The 21,391-nt window shown below is 44.9% G+C and overlaps 1 protein-coding gene across 4 annotated transcripts in view; it reads left to right on the forward strand.

Annotated features, from left to right (window-relative positions):
• The first annotated feature begins 6,499 nt into the window (after window positions 1-6,499).
• Window positions 6,500-21,391, forward strand: part of LOC125454145 (hyccin 2-like) — a 51,849-nt gene continuing 36,957 nt past the window's right edge. The window contains exons 1-3 of one of the 4 annotated variants that reach the window (XM_048534604.2): window positions 6,500-6,658; window positions 20,315-20,390; window positions 21,213-21,314. In XM_048534604.2, the coding sequence (XP_048390561.1) occupies window positions 20,337-20,390; window positions 21,213-21,314 (156 nt within the window). In that variant the 5' untranslated portion in view covers window positions 6,500-6,658; window positions 20,315-20,336. Of the gene's footprint in view, window positions 6,659-7,058; window positions 7,277-20,314; window positions 20,391-21,212; window positions 21,315-21,391 lie in introns of those variants that run through there. The other 3 variants (XM_048534606.2, XM_048534603.2, XM_048534607.2) reach the window with 3 other exon arrangements.

Consider the following 21,391-nt stretch of genomic DNA (forward strand, 5'->3'; position numbering starts at 1 on the left):
CGCCGCCGCCGCGAGGGGAGGGGCGGAGCGAGAGGCCAGACCGCCTTCGCGCTTGCGCACTCAATTGAATTGGGAAGGTGACGGAGGCAGGGAGAGCGTGTCCGGCGAAGTGTGATGGGGGCCAGAGAAGTCACTGGAAATTGCGGTGGCTGCATTGAGCTAGAGCCGGGGGGGGCGGAGACAGGAATGGTGAACGGGAATAGATGACAGGAATAGGAACGAGGAGGTGAATAAAGAATGGGGATCCTCAGGGAATTGAAATGGTAGCAGGGAGTGGGATTGGGGGAGGGAATGAACTGGACTAACCACGTAAATGTTGTGGCTGCAAAATGCAGGTCATGGGTGGGAATGCTGCGGAAGATAACTCACCCGAGTCCCCAGAGCCTGTGCACCATCGTCGGGGAACAAGTCAGGACTGCGATGGAATATTTCCACCGTGCAATTCCAGCAACACTCAAGACAGGACAAGATAATAAAATGTGAGGCTGGATGAACACAGCAGGCCCAGCAGCATCTCAGGAGCACAAAAGCTGACGTTTCGGGCCTAGACCCTTCATCAGAGAGGGGGATGGGGAGAGGGAACTGGAATAAATAGGGAGAGAGGGGGAGGCGGACCGAAGATGGAGAGTAAAGAAGATAGGTGGAGAGAGTATAGGTGGGGAGGTAGGGAGGGGATAGGTCAGTCCGGGGAAGACGGACAGGTCAAGGAGGTGGGATGAGGTTAGTAGGTAGATGGGGGTGCGGCTTGGGGTGGGAGGAAGGGATGGGTGAGAGGAAGAACCGGTTAGGGAGGCAGAGACAGGTTGGACTGGTTTTGGGATGCGGTGGGTGGGGGGGAAGAGCTGGGCTGGTTGTGTGGTGCAGTGGGGGGAGGGGACGAACTGGGCTGGTTTAGGGATGCAGTAGGGGAAGGGGAGATTTTGAAACTGGTGAAGTCCACATTGATACCATTAGGCTGCAGGGTTCCCAGGCGGAATATGAGTTGCTGTTCCTGCAACCTTCGGGTGGCATCATTGTGGCAGTGCAGGAGGCCCATGATGGACATGTCATCTAGAGAATGGGAGGGGGAGTGGAAATGGTTTGCGACTGGGAGGTGCAGTTGTTTGTTGCGAACTGAGCGGAGGTGTTCTGCAAAGCGGTCTCCAATCCTCCGCTTGGTTTCCCCAATGTAGAGGAAGCCACACCGGGTACAGTGGATGCAGTATACCACATTGGCAGATGTGCAGGTGAACCTCTGCTTAATGTGGAATGTCATCTTGGGGCCTGGGATAGGGGTGAGGGGGGAGGTGTGGGGGCAAGTGTAGCATTTCCTGCGGTTGCAGGGGAAGGTGCCGGGTGTGGTGGGGTTGGAGGGCAGTGTGGAGCGAACAAGGGAGTCACGGAGAGAGTGGTCTCTCCGGAAAGCAGACAGGGGTGGGGATGGAAAAATGTCTTGGGTGGTGGGGTCGGATTGTAAATGGCGGAAGTGTCGGAGAATGATTCATTGTATCCGGAGTTTGGTAGGGTGGTGTGTGAGAACGAGGGGGATTCTCTTAGGGCGGTTGTGGCGGGGGCGGGGTGTGAGGGATGTGTTGCGGGAAATATGGGAGACACGGTCAAGGGCGTTCTCGATCACTGTGGGGGGAAAGTTGCGGTCCTTAAAGAACTTGGACATCTGGGATGTGCGGGAGTGAAATGTCTTATCGTGGGAGCAGATGCGACGGAGGCGGAGGAATTGGGAATAGTGGATGGAATTTTTGCAGGAGGGTGGGTGGGAGGGAGTGTATTCTAGGTAGCTGTGGGAGTCGGTGGGCTTGAAATGGACATCAGTTACAAGCTGGTTGCCTGAGATGGAGACTGAGAGGTCCAGGAAGGTGAGGGATGTGCTGGAGATGGCCCAGGTGAACTGAAGGTTGGGGTGAAAGGTGTTGGTGAAGTGGATGAACTGTTCGAGCTCCTCTGGGGAGCAAGAGGCGGCGCCGATACAGTCATTCAACCGCAGGAAATGCTACACTTGCCCCCACACCTCCTCCCTCACCCCTATCCCAGGCCCCAAGATGACATTCCACATTAAGCAGAGGTTCACCTGCACATCTGCCAATGTGGTATACTGCATCCACTGTACCCGGTGTGGCTTCCTCTACATTGGGGAAACCAAGCGAAGGCTTGGAGACCGCTTTGCAGAACACCTCCGCTCAGTTCGCAACAAACAACTGCACCTCCCAGTCGCAAACCATTTCCACTCCCCCTCCCATTCTCTAGATGACATGTCCATCATGGGCCTCCTGCACTGCCACAATGATGCCACCCGAAGGTTGCAGGAACAGCAACTCATATTCCGCCTGGGAACCCTGCAGCCTAATGGTATCAATGTGGACTTCACCAGTTTCAAAATCTCCCCTTCCCCTACTGCATCCCTAAACCAGCCCAGTTCGTCCCCTCCCCCCACTGCACCACACAACCAGCCCAGCTCTTCCCCCCCACCCACCGCATCCCAAAACCAGTCCAACCTGTCTCTGCCTCCCTAACCGGTTCTTCCTCTCACCCATCCCTTCCTCCCACCCCAAGCCGCACCCCCATCTACCTACTAACCTCATCCCACCTCCTTGACCTGTCCGTCTTCCCCGGACTGACCTATCCCCTCCCTACCTCCCCACCTATACTCTCTCCACCTATCTTCTTTACTCTCCATCTTCGGTCCGCCTCCCCCTCTCTCCCTATTTATTCCAGTTCCCTCTCCCCATCCCCCTCTCTGATGAAGGGTCTAGGCCCGAAACGTCAGCTTTTGTGCTCCTGAGATGCTGCTTGGCCAGCTGTGTTCACCCAGCCTCACATTTTATTATCTTGGAATTCTCCAGCATCTGCAGTTCCCATTATCTCTGATACCATCCAGGACAAAGCTTGATTAGCACCACACCCACAAATATCCAGTCCCTCCATTGATGCACAGTTGCAGCAGTGTAAACGATTGACAAGATGCACTTCAGCAACTCGCCAAGGCTCCTTAGTCAGCAATTCAACACTTTCTTTTGTGAGTTCACTGCCATCTTATACTTCATTAACTTTACCTTCTACATAAAGACTCCTCGACACAATATTCATTATTTGACTCTTCCATCAATCATGGCCTTTCTACACCCATATTGTAAATCACAAACACAGGTATCATTGATCAACTTTTTGTACCATTTAATACCCATATTCTACCTCACCATCCCAGCTCTAACTCTTTCTGTATCCATCCCCGAATCAATCAGTCTCCCAATTCACTTAGAGTTTTCCTCTCAAATTCCCAACTGTCTATTCTTTGGCCCTCCAGTTATCACATTTCTGTAGCAATTGATTTGCTCAACTGTGCCATCACTTATACATGTGATTCCCTAGTTCTGTTTTAAAAAAAACGTGCTTACCATTTGCTGTTTCCTCAGTAATGCTCTCAACTCCACTCTCCTAAGTCAAAGGATCACAAACTTGATAGGATATGATGGACAACTGGGTTAGCCATATGTTGCCTGATCTGGGTAGATCACTTAAAACTCCATCATAGTCTACTTTTATCACACTCACCTCTCCTGCTGCTAATCCTGTAGACTTCACCAGTGGATCAGCACTGCTTTTCCTCAATGCATCTCTCTGCAGCATTATCTTTTTAATTGTGAACAAAGTCCTTTCCATCCATGAACTTATTACAACCCTAATATTACTCATTACTCCATGGTATCCTTGAATCCTGTCTTCTTTTTCCTACTACAAACCATCTGCTTAAAACCCCAGTTCCCATTCACTCTACCCTCACCTCTGTCACTTCCACCCTTTCCTCAGCCCTGGGGGAGACATTCTACCAAGGTTGTCCAATATCTTAGGCCAAAACTTGCTTCCTTCTCAAGTTTTTACACCTTCTGTCGTCATGTCCTCTCTGAGTTGATCTTGACCATGAGACCAATATACTATTCCCTTGATCATATCTTCATCAAGCCATTGAGCGAGCAAAGTACACTACTGGCTCACATGTTAGTCAATACTGTTTACACTTTTATCTTTTCACATGTTGTCCCTCTCCTAATTGAATTTTCTTTCATCACCTATCTCCTCAAAAAAGAGCTAAGTGTAACCAGACTATCATCAGCAACGGTTTCTCTTCCTGATCCTGCACCACTATGTAAGATATCCCCTTAGAATAAATCCTTGGCCCCCTCCTGTTTCTCATTTACGTGTTGCCCTTGACAATATCGTCCAAAAATGCACCATCAAATTCAATATAAGAGGTAATGATATCCAGCAGCACCTCAACTGATATGTCCCTGGATTCCTCTGCTGTGATTATATTGTCAAACTGCCTGTCCAGCATCCAGTCCTGGATGAAATTTCCTCTAGTTCAATATTCTAATTACTAAAGCACTCTTCTCCCTCATCACTGCTTTCACTCCTCCACCTGGCAACTCTCTGAGGCTGAAACAAACTATTTGGCCCCAAGATGAATTCTCAATCACATTTCCACAGCGTTGCTAAAACCACCATTTTTCCCACTTTCATACCCCTGCCCATCTTTGTCCCTCCCTCATATCATCTGTTACTGAAAGCCTCACCATGTTTTTGTTAACTTCAGATTTGACTATTCCTGACATTCTACCTTCCAGAAGCTTCGGTCCATCTATAACAATCAGTCTATATCTTCACTGACATCAAGTCCCTTTCCCCTATAATCCCAGAGTATGCTATCTATAGTGTCTCCCAGTTAAACAACATCTTGCTGTTAAAATCTGGGTTTCAATTTACTCCACAACCTCGCCCTTCCCTATCTCTGTAATCTCTTTCAAATTTAAAACCTACTGAGAGCTCTGGGCTCCTCTAATTCTGGCCTGTTTTGCAATCACAATTTAATCACTGTACCTTTGGCTGCCTGGACCCTAATGTTTTCCACCTCACTTTCAGTCTTTGTCACATTCCTTAAAACAAATTCCTTGAACAAACCTGCGGTCATCTGACCTAACATCACCTTGTAGGATGTCATAATATGTTTTATAATACCTTTATGAAGCATCGTGGGATATTGTATTATGCAACTGTTACTTTATAAATAAAAGTTTTGGATCCCTTGAGTGCAAGATCCTACAGAGTTTGAAATAATTCTACAGTGACATTCTGCTGCTGTCTATTTCTACAGTCCTCTATCTTGTGCTGTGCACCCCAACTATTCTTTCTGTACTGATGCAGAGATTTATAGATTCCTCTCCAGTGCTGTGAAGTGCAAAAATGCTTTCATCACCCAGTCACTTTTTTTTAGAACAATGTTTTGACTTTGCTAAAATCTGTGGCAAGTTTTACGAGTAATTTTGTCATTTTGTAGAACTTTGTGTAAACATGGCTTGGGCAGTAACCTCCTCAGCTCTGAGTCAGAGGTAATAAGTTCAATATTTTCTCCATTAACTTGAGTGTATATTTCAGAGTAACACTCCCAGTGCACTACTGATGGAGGCCTGCACCATCAAAGGTGAGGATGACACATGTAACTGAGGTCCCATCTTGATCTTCGTGGAAGATGCAAATGATTAAAAACTTTCATTTGTATGACATCTTTCACAACTTTAGAATATCACAAAGTGCTTTACAACCAATAAAGTTATTTTGAAAAGTACTTCTTGCTAGTATTTAGGAAACAATGCAACCGATTCATGTGCAGCAAACTCCCAAACACCAAACTTGAGAACAATCAAATAGTCTTCTCTTTGAGAAGTTGATTGAGAGATCAATATTGACCAGTACATTAACCATCCCCTTGATTTTCTTTTAAATGTTGCCTTTCACATTCACCCGAGAGTTCAGAAGGGGACTTAATTTGACATCTCATTTCATGGTATTATTCAAGAGTGTGCTTCCCAGTGAGTGTCCGTTACTTGCCCAGTCAATATCCTTAAATAAGGCAGAATATCTAGTCCTTATCATACTACTGCGTGTGGGATCTTGCAGCAGTTCAGGAGTATGTCATGGGCTGCAACTTGTCTTCCAGTTTCCATTATGAACATTGGCTGGAGAAGTCAGGACTGCTTTTCTGCAGTGAAGGCTGAGAGAAAATTTTACAGACATATCAAAATTATGAAAGAACAGGATAGACACGAAGGGGATTCTTTCCCCTGTCTATGATAGCATCAAAAAAATAGAAGACATGGATTTAAAATTTTAAAAATGTGGATTGTGGAAAATTGAAACAAAAACAGAAATTGCTGAAGATGCTGAGCATCTGCAGAGAGAGAAATCAGAAGTAAATATTTTGGGTCCAGTCTGAAGCAAGGTCAGGCAACTGGAAACATTAACTCTGCCTTTGCTCTCCACAGATGCTGCCAAGTCTGCTGAATTTCTCCACGGATTTAAACTATTTGGCAGAAACAATATGAGGCAATACCCTTTCACACATTGAGTGATTAAGGTCTGAGAGTGTGGTGGATGCAAGTTCAATCGAAGCATTTAAAAAGGATTTGGATTGTTATCCGATAAAGGAAGAATGTGCTAGGCTGCTCAGAGAGTTACTTCTTCTGAGAGGCATTACAGAAAACGGGCTAAATGTGATTCTTCCGGGATATAGTCATTCTGTCGTATGCCCTAGGATGACGGAAAGCGCATGCCCTTCTCTAGTGAAATCTATTAACGATGATTCAGTTGGTTTGAAAAGTCTACAAATGATGTAAGTTTAAGAAGGGCAGAAGTGGGAATTAGACAACAACGTGTACTCCTTTTTGAAAGCTGTCCAGTTTTCCTTTTCACCAGCTGCGAATAATGGCAGCATCCAGCATGCAGAGCGCTGGTGAAACTTCCCTATACATGCACTAGGAGCCAGGTCTTTAATGGGGGGGTCCTCAGCCGCGGTGAATGATGGGATAGTTCACCCTCCATTACAACTACCGATTCTAATTGGAAACATAATAAAGAAATGACAGAGACCTACCTAGCGTAGTGGGGTGCTCCAGCGACCCCGAAAAAGCTCTTTGTATCGGGTCTGGAGCCTGGAAGGGCAAGTGGACGCCGGGAAACCCGCGGACCCGGAGGGTGTAGTGTGTGACACCGAGTCGACTGGCAGCCGGTGGGTATAGAATGCGACACCCGCTCAGCTGACCAATGGGCGGCCCGGATGGGGGTGTGTGGCGGCTGACGGAGTGCCAATGGGAGAGGCTGGTGGAGCGTAGGAAGCGGCCGGCTCCTAGATGTTATTGAACGAGGAGAATGAAGCTGGGAGCCTGGAGCCGGGCCTGAGGGGTCAGGGTGTACCCCGGACAACGGAGGACACACACTGCCGGCAGCACAGGTAGATTCCGGGGGAGGGGGCGAAACAGGCCGAGGGAAGGTGTGGGGTAAGAGGCGTCGGAAAGCGGGCTCGGGGCCTAGAGCTGGAGGTGAGCGAGACAAGGACGGAGTGGGGAGAGGATCAGGATCCTCCTGTGTGTGGGACTGTCACACGCTGTGTGTCCGTCCGTCCGTCCGTCAGTCAGTCACACACACACACACACACACACACACACACATACACACACACACACACACACACACACACACACACACAGGAAGGCTGAGCTGTCACTTCGGAGGTGATGACCGACTCCGCCGTCCGTGCTCCTGTCAGGGAGAGGACGCTCCCGAGAAGAAGAAATTGGCATTTCTCAATGTCCTGCAGTTGGTCTTAATCGAGTGTGCATGATGTGCTCCTTGGAACTGGTTAGAAGTGGATGTTACGTTTCCGGATATTTAGTGAGAGACCCATTTTTATGCTTCTGAGATAAGAGTCCACTTTGATCTGGTGCTCGCACTCTGAGTGAGTGCTCAGGTGTCAACGGTACACTGAGGCTCAATGATTTTGGAGTGGTTTTTTGCTTTAATTGTTGCACGCATTGACTAGTTTCCCACCTGTTTTGGGGATCATCCAGAAACTTGCTGTGGGTCTGAAATTCAGTATGCTTGTGTGACCTTGGCTGTGTAATTCTCTTAGTGGTTGTACTTTACTTTGGTCCGTACTCCAGTGGGGTATATGAGAGTTTGGTTCGCAGTTTGGATAAGTGTAGCTTGTGTGTGTGTGATCACTTGCACACCGTGCTTCTGGAATCCTCTGTCCATGTGGTTGGTCGGGAGTCCTGTGTGTGTGTGTGTGTGTGTGTGTGTGTGTGCGTGCATGTATATACAAACTAAACCACTCCCGCGTGTCTGCTTTTGACCCATATCCAACCAAACCTTTCCTATCCATGTACATATCCAAATGTCTTTTAAATGTTGTAACTGCACCTGCTTCCACTACTTTTTCTGGCAGTTCATTCCAACACAAACCACTCTGTATAAAACAAAAATTGCCCCTCATGTCCTTTATAAAATTTTTGGGAAGTCTGGTACAGATGGAAATTATACAGTGAATGGCAGAACCCTTAGGAGTGTTGATATACAGTGGGATCTGGGTGTGCAGATCCACGGATTGCTGAAGATGGCAGCACAGGTAGATAAGCTAGTAAGAAAGGCTTATGGCATGCTTGCCTTCATTGGAAATAGAATTGTATCTAAGAATAGGTTATGCTGCAGCTTTATAGAACTTTAGTGAGGCCACGCTTGGAATATTGTGTACAGTTCTGGTCATCACATTATCAGAAGGATGTAGATGCTTTTGGAGGGGGTACTGATGCCTGGTATGGGGATTTTAGTTATGAAAAAAGTTGGATGTACTGGGTTTGTTTTCACTGGAACCGGTAGCTGGGTGTGTTTTGGAGATTATGTAGGCATTTTGAGAATTGCTAGAGATTTGCCTCCAGTTTCCTGTCCCTTACCATCTCATCAACTCTCAGTCCTGGTCTGAATGCAAGCCCTTGGAATTCACTGACCCCTTTGCAATGTTGAACACCAAACATCTCCTAATTCACCTAATAACATCACATTTTGAATTTCTAAGAGAACTTGGAGTGATAGAATAAAGTCAGTGTGATACAGCATTGAAATATGGCCTTTGCCCAACCAAGTTTTCTAATGTCCAGAGTTAATTTTAAATGGTGCAGTTTAGATGACAGTTTTATAATTGGATGAAATGAACTCTCCTCTTGCTGCTATAGGTACAATGGGGAGAGAACTTTGCTTGCACCCAGCCTGCCAGGTATTTACTCTTGCGCTGTGTGTGACATGTTGGTCATTTTCCCAGTGCATCAGACCTGGGTTTGGATTTCATGGTGCCCTCTCTATTACACCAACCTCATTCAGTGCTGGGATTTTTGACTCTTCTGTTCTGCTGTAAAACTCAGGCACTAGTTCAGAATATTGACCGGCAGATAGCAGCTACAGGTAACACTCTGATCTGAAACCACAGTGTCTTGTCACAGAATCAGGGAACAGTTACAGCACATAAGGAGTCCATTAAACTCACCATTTCTATGTTCACTCTCTAAAGGAGCACCTTGTGCCATTTCCACTGCCTTCAACTCATAAACCTGCACATTCTTCCTCTTTAGATAATAATTCAATTACCTCTTGAATGTCTTGATTGAATTTGCCTCCACTCACAATTGGGCAGTACATTCCAGATCCAAAACACCCAACTGTGTGAAAAGGATTTTTCCCTTGTTGCTATTGCTTCTTTTGCCAATCGCCTTAAATTACCTAATCCTCTGGTTCCTGATCCTTCCACTAATGAGAACAGTTTCTCCTTATCAGCTCTGCTTGATTTTGAATACCTCTATCTTTCCAACCTCCTCTCTCTGGAATCTAGTTCTAACTTTTCTGTTCTATCTACATAACTGAAGTTCCTCATCTCTGGAGTCATTCTAATAAATATTTTCTGCAACCTCTCCATACCTTCACATTCTTCCTCAATTACAGTATCTAAGATTTAGAGGCAGTGCTCCATTTAAGGTCACACCAATGTTCTATACAATTTTATCATAGCCTTATTGCTTTATTACTCTTTGCCCTTAATGATAACACCCAAGATATGATATGCATTATTAACAATGCTGACACACTGTCCTGCCACTTTAAATGATTTATGCACATGTATTGTGTTGAAATGTTCAGCGATATGCTGTGGTGCAGGATGAATCAGAATTTGAACTGTGAGTGAATTGAGTCGGTGTCACATACTACTGTATGATCATTTCTGTTATGTTCAATCTGTGTGGAGAGTGACACATTTTCAGGGGAAGCTGTGGTCCACATAGGCTGGGATGTATCATTGCTCTGGCAATTGTTTTAATTTTGATAAGATTGTAATCTTAGTTTCCGTTGATGTTTTGACTTCTTTGTTACAGGACCCCACCATGAGCTGTCTAACTTATTTAATGTGTATTAAAAGAGAAGAGGTTGGAAAAAAGGGAAGAATCTCCAGACTGAGTGTTCAATTTAATAATTTTGTTTTTGGAAACACTAACTCACACCTGTTACAACGCTGGCAGGAAAAGAGTGCTGGAAGTCAAACTCTATTACCCCATGAGCTATACCAAAAGTGTACATGTATTATACACCAAAGATGGTCAATTTATTTATCAGCTTTCACCAGTTTTCAAAAAAATACTGAAAATTAAAATGTTTCTGACAGGCAAAATTATTCTTCAAATGAGTGGCAAACTGGTAATTAACTTGGCCACGACGTGAATTAAACTGTCTTCCCTTTAATCCCAAATACACGCATGTGAATAGCTTAAAGAGCTGAACAACTCCGCAGGGCAGGACAAAGTTAGGCAAAAAGGGAAATAAAACACAACACCCCTCTAGTTCAAGAGTCAAAGTCAGACAACAAAAATGGGTCGACCCCTCGTTGTTTCTTTCAATTCTTGATGAGTTCCAATTAATAATAGCTGCAGAATAGTGGAAAATCTTCGGAGTAGATTTCAGGTTCAGCTGAGAAGCAACTAGATGCCCTGATATTTTCAAGTTGCAGTTTGTTTTTCCAAGTGCTTCACTGTGAGTTATCGACAATGCTGCTTTCAGGTCCAAACTTTGACAACTACTGACTTCTGGAGAGAGTAATGCATCACATCTTTGAGGTGTGCACTGAAACAAAAAACTCTGCTTCAGCAGAGAGGCTGTTACTAGGCAGTGACAGCGTAGACCCTTTAGCATTTCTATGTCTGTTGCTCAGAAATTAAAGCAATAAAATGCCAACTTTATCTCTCGCAAATACTTTCCTAGACAGTACTTTTCAAAGCCACTTCTTTATTGTAACCAGCAGATAATCCATAGTCTCCTTCAACTTTACAGTTCCAAGGAAATCTTTTGTAACCCGGTAATGTACAAACATATCCAAACTTCACTTTGCATAATCCACAAATATTCCTTCTATCCCCTCTCCTTCAACCCATACATTTGATGTTTCCCGGTGTCTTTTGCCCAAGTTTAGGATTTTCTTGAAGTATTTTTTAAATTATTTCATGGTATGAGGGCATTGCTGACTAGGCTATTATTTGTTGCCCAACCTTAGTTAAGAGTCAACCACATTTCAGTGGGTCTGGAATTGCACGTAGGCCAGATCAAGTAAGGGTGGCGACTTTCCTTCGTGAAAGGACAGTTGTGAGCCCGATGGGTTTTCTTGTTATGATGATCAATAATGGTTACATGCCACCTTCTCCCCTCCACACTTATAGCTAAAATCCCTCATCCCCGGAACCATTCTGATTAGACATGCAGCTCAGGCTGGACCTATTTCTGGAGGTGTTGGTAAAAGTGACCTCACCGAGGGCTGGAGCGGCTGTGGCTTGTGAGCAGGGGCCACAGTTTCAAAAGTTAAGTGATAGAGAAGAAAAATTATCATTCGACCACAAGTAAAAGCAGAAATTGCCAGACAGACCGAGCAAGTTTGGCAGCATTTGTGGAACAGTTTTGAAGAACAGTCATGTTGGACTTTGAAAGTTAACTCTGTTTCTCCACCGACACTGCCAGAGTTACGGAGTTCCCGTTTTGAATTCCAGTCTCGCATCTGCAATATTTTGTTTTTGGGTGAAGCTGAGGCTGTTCTCCACAGAGCTAAGGGCTTTAAGGGAGAATTGATAGAGTGCACAACATTATTGCAAGTTTCAGCATGATAAAGCTCTTCAAAATCACTGATGGTACTTGGGGCCAAAAATCTCTCATTTTTGTAGTGTTGGGATGAGGAATTTATATTTTATTCTACTGATATTGGAACATTCTGGTGGTGGGTGATGGATGCAGGTTTGATTTCAAAAGGAAATTGCATGGCCATTCAGGGAAATCTACTTGCAAGACTGCAGGGATATAGCAGGGGAGTGGGACTGATTGGTTACTGGACAGAGAGCCAGTGGAATGAGCCAAATGACTTCATTCTATAGGTTAGTGACTCTGTGACCTTCACACCTCTGCATAGATGCTAACTCTTGCTTGAGCCAGATACACGGGTACCTCTCCCACGTGTGAGCCTTTGTGCTGGAATTCAGAGGGCTGCTTTACAAGAAGTGTCACCACTGAGACTGTTCTCCCAGTCAGTAATAGAGTTCCAAACATCCATAGAATGGGCAGGGCTTCAGTTATCTGTGTTCCCCAACCTAGCAGCTTGGAATTAGCTGACTCAGCACAGGTCTCTGCCTTCAATTAGGGCAGCACGGTGGCTCAGTGGTTAGCACTGCAGCCTCACAGTGCCAGGGACCCAGGTTCGATTCCACCTTTGGGCGACCGTCTGTGCGGAGTTTGCACATTCTCCCCGTGTCTGTGTGGGTTACCTCCTGGTGCTCCGGCTTCCTCCCGTAGTCCGAAGATGTGCAGGCTAGGTGGATCGGCCATGCTAAATTGCCGGTAGTGTTCAGGGGTGTGTGGGTGAGAGAGGAATGGGTCTGGTGGGATGCTTCAAGGGGCGGTGTGGACTTGTTGGGCCAAAGGGCCTGTTTCCACACCGTAGGGAATCTAATATCATGTGTGCAGCCTTCATGATGGAAAAGATTAGTGGTCTGGTCTCTTCTGCTCCTGGTGTTTGATCTGTATGATTTATTTCTATTTTACGCATTTTAGCAGCCTCTGTGTTTTTCTCCTGCAGTGGACAACAATGTCCTGCTGATGACGGCTGTACTTTAAAACTGCCAAACTTTCTGTTCGTATTAACTCGGAAAGCAGTTCCTGGTTGAGACAATTATAATCTGGGCTCCCACCCAATGCATTTAGCCCAAGTGCAATTACCATTTTCCACAGGCAGTGAACCCTTTTAATGTTAATGTGACCACGGACTTCAGACCATTTTTTAAATGTTGGCACTTAGAAGTAGCAAAGTTAATTGCAGGATGTAAAATTATATATGCATAATGAATTAATCAAAATAGTAAAAGAAAATAATTCTCAGCACTACATTAAAAATGGTTTAGCTGAAATGGTTTATATTTAGAAGCTGCTGCCAATGTAAAGAGTGACTCTGAATTCTGAAAGAATGAAGGTTTCTACACTGCATGTTTTGTTGGACAGGTTTGCAATTTTTCTCTTTCTTTTTTAAATTCATTCATGGGATGGGAACATTGCTGACCAGATCAACATTTATTGCCCATCCCTAATCACCTCTGGTCATGAGCCCTTTTTTGAACTGCTGCAGTTTGTGAGATGCAGATGCATCCACACATTTTTAATGCACCACCTTGATACAACTAAGTGGCTTGCTATGCCATTTCAGAGGGTCACAGCGAGCCAGACCCAGCCACGGTTGCTTTCGATCTGCAGCTGCATGTATGCTCAAATAGTAAAGGTGACAGACTTCCTTCCATATATGAAGGAAGTTAGCAAACCTGTTGCGCGTAGGTGACAATTTGACAGCTTCATGATCATTATTAATGAGACTAGCATCTTAATTTCAGTTAAGTTAATTAATTGAACTCCAATTCACCCAGCTGCTATGATGGGGTCCAAACCTCCAAGTGAGGCATTCAGGAGGGCATTTGATTACTGCCTGAAAAGGAAGAATTTGTAAAGTTATAGGAAGATGGCAGGGGAGTAGCACTAAGTGAATTGCTCCTTTGGAGAACAGGCGTAGACATAATGGATCAAATGGCCTCCTAATCATTCTGTGGTTCTGTGCTTTCTGAGCTTGAGCCCAGCTCGTTTTGCTTCTCTGAAAATAACTATAATGGAGTAAACAACCCAAGCCCAGGTTTCCGGATTGCATGTCCGGTAACATTAGCACTGGCCTGCCATTCCTAGTAGATCCTGTGACCCTGACCACTGCCAGGGCCTTGCTGTCGTTTTGTTTTCCGGCACAGTTACACTGTCTCCCTTCAGCATTATATGACTGATCTTAGCAGCTGGTAAATCCATTGGTGTTTTGGAAAGTGTCATTGTGTATCTTAAGGATACGTAACTGCCCAGTTGTCTATGCATAGCAGCGTGTTTTTAATTCATCCTGGGGAGGATATTCTTTCCGATCATCTGATCCAGTTATGTTTCCGTGATCATTAGCTGTAGTAGCTCTTCAGGCTGATGTCAAGCCTAGTGCCGGTGGAAAATACAATCCAACTCACTCGAGCAGCACATTGTGTGTCATGAGGATCAGAGACCACTGATTAACTGCTCCAGCAATCTTGCAATCTACCTCGTCTTGAGCTTTGAGTCACTGGTTTCTGTCAGATTGTGCATTATAATGCTGTGAGAGTACGTACATCCTGATACGACGCTCTCCTGCAATACACCTTCTGAAACTCAAATATCTGCCCCAGTGCCATGGCATACAAAATAACTGAACTGAAGTTGACTGAATGTAATTTTTACAAAGTGTAATGGACTTGGTATTTGGGACTGAAGCAGCTCAATTGAAAAACCAGGATTAAAATTTAGCCTGGTCACCGTCCAAATATCGCATTTCTTTTCCTCACGATAAATGATTTATAAATATACTGCAGAAGGTTTACTAAATATTCTTGGAAACAATTTGCATTCCAGTAAGTGTACGAAGGATTCTATAGGTCACCAGACCCTCGGGATATCATGGGAGAAATGCTTTAGGTGGTAGTCTTTCCCCATTGTGCCTTTGGTGGTGGTGGTCCCAAGCTGTAATGTGTCCTTCAGCACATGGTCCTGAATCGTGGAGTGTGCCAGTCTGCAACACTCAGTTGAGGTCAACTCTTTGCACCAAAGATCAACAAGTTTCAGGCAGAACAAAGAGCGTCTTTCACTAAGTTGATCGTCCCTCCAGGTGCAGTCAGTGTTTGTCTTTGTGTGTATCCATGGTAACAGCCAGCAGAGTACAAAATTCTGCATCAGAGTCTGGCTTGCGGTTAACGTTGACATAAACCACTGCATCTCTCTCCAGATCTTTTCAGCAAAAACACATGCCAGGAGGGGATGTGAGACGGTCTCTTCACCACTGCAGCAGTCTCTAAAGTGGCAGAGAGTGGTCATGTGTGCATTTTTTTGATCTGATGGATAAGATCAAGCTATGTCTTGGGTAGAAAGTTCTGGTGATGTGGCATCCTGCCAAATAACTTGTGACAGTCTATTCAGGGAACGATCTGACAGGATTGACCTTCTCCTTTCCCTGCAATGCATCGAGAACATTGTCTTGATCACAGTCTGATGGACCTATGGTCAGAGATGTCATTCCATCCGATCTATTCCACAAAGGACAGGTGATGTGGTACAGTCCAACTTATTAGAGTGCTCTAAAGCTATGTGACTGGACCCATCTTTCATAACAACCAGGAAAGGTAGCACTTCAGCACGTATTAACATTGGGTATTTACATACCAAGGGTCTATGCACGGCATGGTGGAACTGCACACAGGAAGATAATGCTGGGTCCACTCTCTCCAGCCCACCCCCATGTCCCCCCCCCCTCCCTACCCACACTCTGTCACCCTCCCCCTCTCTCTTCCTCCTCCCTATCTCTCTCTACTACTGTTGCAAAGGAATCTCTGAGAGTGAAAGCCATTCAGACTGAAATTTCCTCTGCTCTCTGATGGATCCGAGTCAGGTTAGAGCACAGGACATTGTTTTTAAAAGATGATTTGAATTCCCAATAACCAGCTCAAAGCCGTCACCATAAGGTTCAAGTTTTAAAACTTTATCTAACAGCACCATCAACTAAGTATTACTGAATAGGCAGCCAACACTCTCATTATGACCAATAATATTATGCACATTTTATATATTACAGCATTCTCTCCACAGGATTCTACGCTTTGCAGGAATCTCTACAAAATCACTCTCCATTTCCAATGGGTTTACCCCCCCCCCCCCCACACAATTTTACCACGTAACATCTCCTGCAGTCTGTTTTAAATGGGTGATCCTGATTTTTAAACAGTGACCTGTAGTTCTAGATTCTCCCATAAGCGGAAACATCCTTTCTGCATCTACTCTGTCATGACCTCTCAAGTTGTTCAATGTTTCGATCAAACTGCCCGTTACTCTTCTAAACTCCAGCGGTACAAGCTTAGCCTTAATCATTACTCGGAAAGCAACTTTCATGTATTAGTATGGCAAACCCTCTGAGTTGCTTCCAACATACTTGCATCCTCCTGACCTTGAAAAGGTGACTGATGCTGTACAAAGTACTCCGGATGTGGTGTCAACCAATGCCTAATATAACTCGAGCATAATCTTCCTACTTATGTATTCATTCCCCTCATGATAGATGAGAACATTTTATGAGCTTTCTTAATTGCAGTATTTGTTGTACCTTCTGTAATTCACACACTAGGACTTTGATTCCACTGCACCTCAAGGCTCTCCACTTTCATCATTTAGATAGCATATTTTTTATTCATCCAATCAAATTTTACATTTTTCCTCCCTATTACTCCATCTGACATTCTCTTGTGCCTTCCTTGCATCCTCTACATTACTTACTCTCCCACTTGTCATTGTATCATTGGCAAATTTGGCACCACGCCTTCTGTCACTTCATCCAAGTTGTTATATAAATTGTAAACGATGCAAGCACCAGTCCCTGTGGCATATCACTTGTTACATCTTGCCAGCCTGAAAAAGACTCATTCGACTTATTCGCTGCTTCATATCTCGCCAATCTTTTTTCCGTGCCAATACACTACCCTCTACACCATGAGTTTTAATTTTCCACAATGTCTTTTTAATGGGGCACTTTATCAAATGCCTTCTGAAAATCTCAGTCCAGTATATTCACCGGTTCCTCTTTATCTGTGGAACAGGTTCCTTCCTCAACAAACTCTAGTCGATTGGTTCAACATGATTTCCCTTTTGCGAAAACCAGCCCAGTTCATCCCCTCCCCCCACTGCACCACACAACCAGCCCAGCTCTTCCCCCCCACCCACTGCATCCCAAAACCAGTCCAACCTGTCTCTGCCTCCCTAACCGGTTCTTCCTCTCACCCATCCCTTCCTCCCACCCCCAGCCGCACCCCCAGCTACCTACTAACCTCATCCCACCTCCTTGACCTGTCCGTCTTCCCTGGACTGACCTATCCCCTCCCTACCTCCCCACCTACACCCTCTCCACCTATCTTCTTTGCTCTCCATCTTCGGTCCGCCTCCCCCTCTCTCCCTATTTATTCCAGTTCCCTCCCCCCATCCCCCTCTCTGATGAAGGGTCTAGGCCCGAAACGTCAGCTTTTGTGCTCCTGAGATGCTGCTTGGCCTGCTGTGTTCATCCAGCCTCACATTTTATTATCTTGGAATCTCCAGCATCTGCAGTTCCCATTATCTCTCTCCATTATTGACTCTGTCTGATTATCTTGAACTTGCCTAAACCTCTGGCAATTTCGTCTTGCTCACTAAATAAACTGATTGGTAGGGAGGAAATCCTGTGCCTTCCCTGGATCAGTACCCCCTTGGACTCTGAAAACTGTAGTCTAGTACTCATTCAGAGGCATAACTCCACACTTTTCGAAACAGCTAGTTTAACCGACTAGGTCTTTCTCTGTATTTTTGTCCCTCAATTCCTATCTTGTTCAGCTACGGCAAGTGGACCCTGCTTGTGGCATTTCAATCCCCTGTAAAGATCATGTCTTTTTTAAAATTTTTCTACATATTTGATCGTGGACTGAAATGGGAAAGGGACTAGTTTAGAAGCTAAGGATTGTTGTAGAATTTTTGCACTTTTTACATAGTAAGTTTCCCATAATCATTGTCAGTGCTGTTAACACAATTGTTGGTTTAAACAGCGGGGGATACTTAATTAGAGGTAATCTGGTCTCCAGGGCTGTGTGAATAAAGATTTGACCAGCAACAAGTAGCTGATTGGTTCATAGGCTAGTTTCAGGCCTCATGTCTGCTGTCAACTAGGTGATCAGCTTCCAGGTAGCTGCAACAATTGGACCTCTGGAAGGGAAGGAGATGTGCTTCTGCTGTGCAGTATGAAGCATCTGAAGCCTGAACATAGCAACTAAAAGGGAAAAATAAGTTGACTATAGTCTGTCACTTCTAATTAACAGGTCAGAACCAGTCAACCCGCTCCTCCTGCAAACAAGCAAAAGTTCCAAGACGTGGAAGATTGAAAAACAGTGTTTTGATCAGCAAACCTTGTTTGGGATGGGGACCAATGAACTGCCTCTCCGGTCTACCCTTCCACCCACAACATCAATTTATTTTGTGTCTGTTTGTACATGTGTGTAGAGGTTGAGTTTTAGAAGTGGGTTAGAGCTTTAACTAGTGGTTGTACATCAACAGTTCGTGATTGTTTATTTGTTGTTAAAACCTATTTATTTGCAATAAGTAGTGATTCTTGTTAAGTACAAAAACTTGTCTATGCTTTCTGTTAACCTGGCTCTAAAAGACCGCAAATTGGGAGATATTGTGTACTTCTTAAAATTTTTAACAATTGTGACAACTCTGGGGAATTTTGTTTTTTTTTTAACTTACTTTGCTGTCCAAACTCTGGACAAGTTTCAGCAGTGGCGAGAGCTCCGGGTGCGGACCTTGAGCAGTCTGGAGCTGGGCCCAGGGTGTGGACCTTGAGCGGGCCCAGTGTGAAGGAGACTGAGCCCTACTTACTTTCCAGAGCAAGCACAGGACCTGGAATCGACGGCTGCTATGCCAGCAGAGGCAACAGTGGCGAGATATGCCCAGCAATCTGAGAATTGGTGGCTTTGTTGGTTGAGACCGGTGCTGGCAGCAGTGAAGCAATGACAGAAGCGCATCACAGCAACATCGATGAGGTGGGCTCAGTGGTGAGAGACATGGTTCTGACATTAGGTTGGTGCAGGTGCCAGCGAGGTGGTGACGGCAGAATCTTGGCCCACTGGCAAAGATGGCACCTGAGGATCAGTGGCTTGTTTGTTGGGCCCAGTGTAGACGGCTACGAAGCAGCGGTGGAGGGATGGCAGCGCATGTGTCGTTGACGGTGATGAGCTGGCTCAGGACTGATGGATTGTCTTCAAGCAATATCTTCTTTTCCTTTATTCTTAAATTATTCAACATGGTGCCATTTCATGGGGACAAGTGAAAGCTTTTCACTGTATTTTGTTATGTTCTTACTGTAAAATACATGTGAAAAAATCAAAATCAAAGGGCATGATTTCCAGCACGCTATCCTGCTGAGGCCTAACACCCTACTCTTAACTCTACTGACCTGTTCTTGTCACCCAGCTTCTTAAGAGCCACCACAACTTCCAGGATTTTCCTAAACCCTGGTTGCAGCACCTAGTTGCCTAATAATTTTTGGAATATGGCTTACTGTGCTTGGGACTTTACCCTCAGTCCCCTGCACAGAACCAGTGGAGTTCAGTGGTCTTCCCTATCATACAGCTAAAAAATAGCACTCTGAACATGAGTATATAGTCACACAGAGCTCATATTTACCAAGCTTTAATCCCTGTCTTGTAATCTTTTGAACTGCTCTTCAGTGACGTCTGAACTGTCCTGAGTGAGCCACTGAGAACCTTGCAATAGGCCCCATCCCTACCACTGGATGGAATTGAATATTGCATCTAACAATTCTTGGAATTGAGTGTGCAGATATGTTACATATCACAACACGCTGGCTTATTCAGCACCATAAAAATGATATAAAGAGAGGATTGCATCACACCAGTTGTGAAAATATTTGTCCGTCTTGGGTGAAAGTGGTGAGTTTTCTTGCATCCCCAAGTCAAATTGAATGTGTCACTGTTTGCCTGCTGACACAATGGCTCTTTGCAACATTCTGCATCCATCGACAATATTTGCTGCGCCATTTAAATTACCTCAGCAAACCTTGAGGTACCTCTCACTACTGTCTCTGTTGTAGAGTCATACAGTGCAGAAGAGGCCCATTGCCCCATTTAGTCTGCACTGACTTGTCTACACTAACCCCACATTCCAGCAATAAGCCTTGAATGTTATAACATTTCAAGTTACAACATTTCCATCTTTTTTTAAAGGTTGTGATATGTGTAACATGGTGCTTCTGAAAGTTGTAAGATTGAAGTCTTTGTTTTCTCTGCAGGTAAATAAGAGTGAGCAGTAAGATGATGCTGAACTCTGACGTAGAGGTCGTGGAGGATTGGCTTTCCCAGTTCAAGGTAATGCTGCTATAACTGTACACTGCAACAGGCCTAGGCTAATTGCAGTTTGTCCAAATTGTACTGGGAATGCTGTCCAGTGTATTTAAAATGTTTATCTGGTTATACTGTTCACACCTACACATGCACATACATGTGTACACATCCATACACACATCTCAACATACACAGCCCCCACCTCCACATCAAATACACTGCCACATCAATCCAGTCACATGCATAAGTATACCTGTACATGCGCACTCATATAGTGCAGCCGTGCACATGCACAAGTACTATTGTACATCTGCACATGCTACACCTATGTACACATGCATATACTTGCATGTGACCACGCATACATTTAAAATTGCACATGCAGACACAGGCCCGCACAGATGTGCAGATCTGTAGATTCATGTGAAAATCTGCAAATCTACCCATGTACTCGTCTGCATACAGGCACATGAAGGAACACACATACTTGCACGTGCAAGTGGCACACAGTCCACATTTGACTACACGTCCACGCATAAACACAAACCCATCTGCCACTGTATCCTCAAATATACAATTATGCACATGTGCACCACATACATGCTTACCCGGACACGCATGCATACAGACAGACTCATGCATAGACATTCACATGTGTATGCACACATCCACAGGCAGACAAAAGTGCATATTTATACATAAATGCATGCAAAGGCTTACACACACAGACGGGCACATACACGCAATATAGCTACTGATGCCCAATGTTGTCTGTGTTCACCACTTTTCCATCTTGGGGTTTTAGCAGATTTGGTAACCTCTCCTCTTTCCCTCACTGTTGTACAGACTTTGCCTGAATCTCAGCTATCCTGTTATGCAGCAACTCTCCAGCAGAAGACAAATATTGTGCCGGCTCTCTACAAGGTCATTCAGGATCCTAACAATGACGTAAGACATCTGCAGCTAGTGTGTCTTGTTAGTTCAAGGAAGTGAAGCTGTCAATCTGTAATGGATATTGGTGGTCA

This window comes from Stegostoma tigrinum, chromosome 7 (genome assembly GCF_030684315.1).
Source record: "Stegostoma tigrinum isolate sSteTig4 chromosome 7, sSteTig4.hap1, whole genome shotgun sequence".
Classification (NCBI taxonomy): Eukaryota; Metazoa; Chordata; class Chondrichthyes; order Orectolobiformes; family Stegostomatidae; genus Stegostoma; species Stegostoma tigrinum.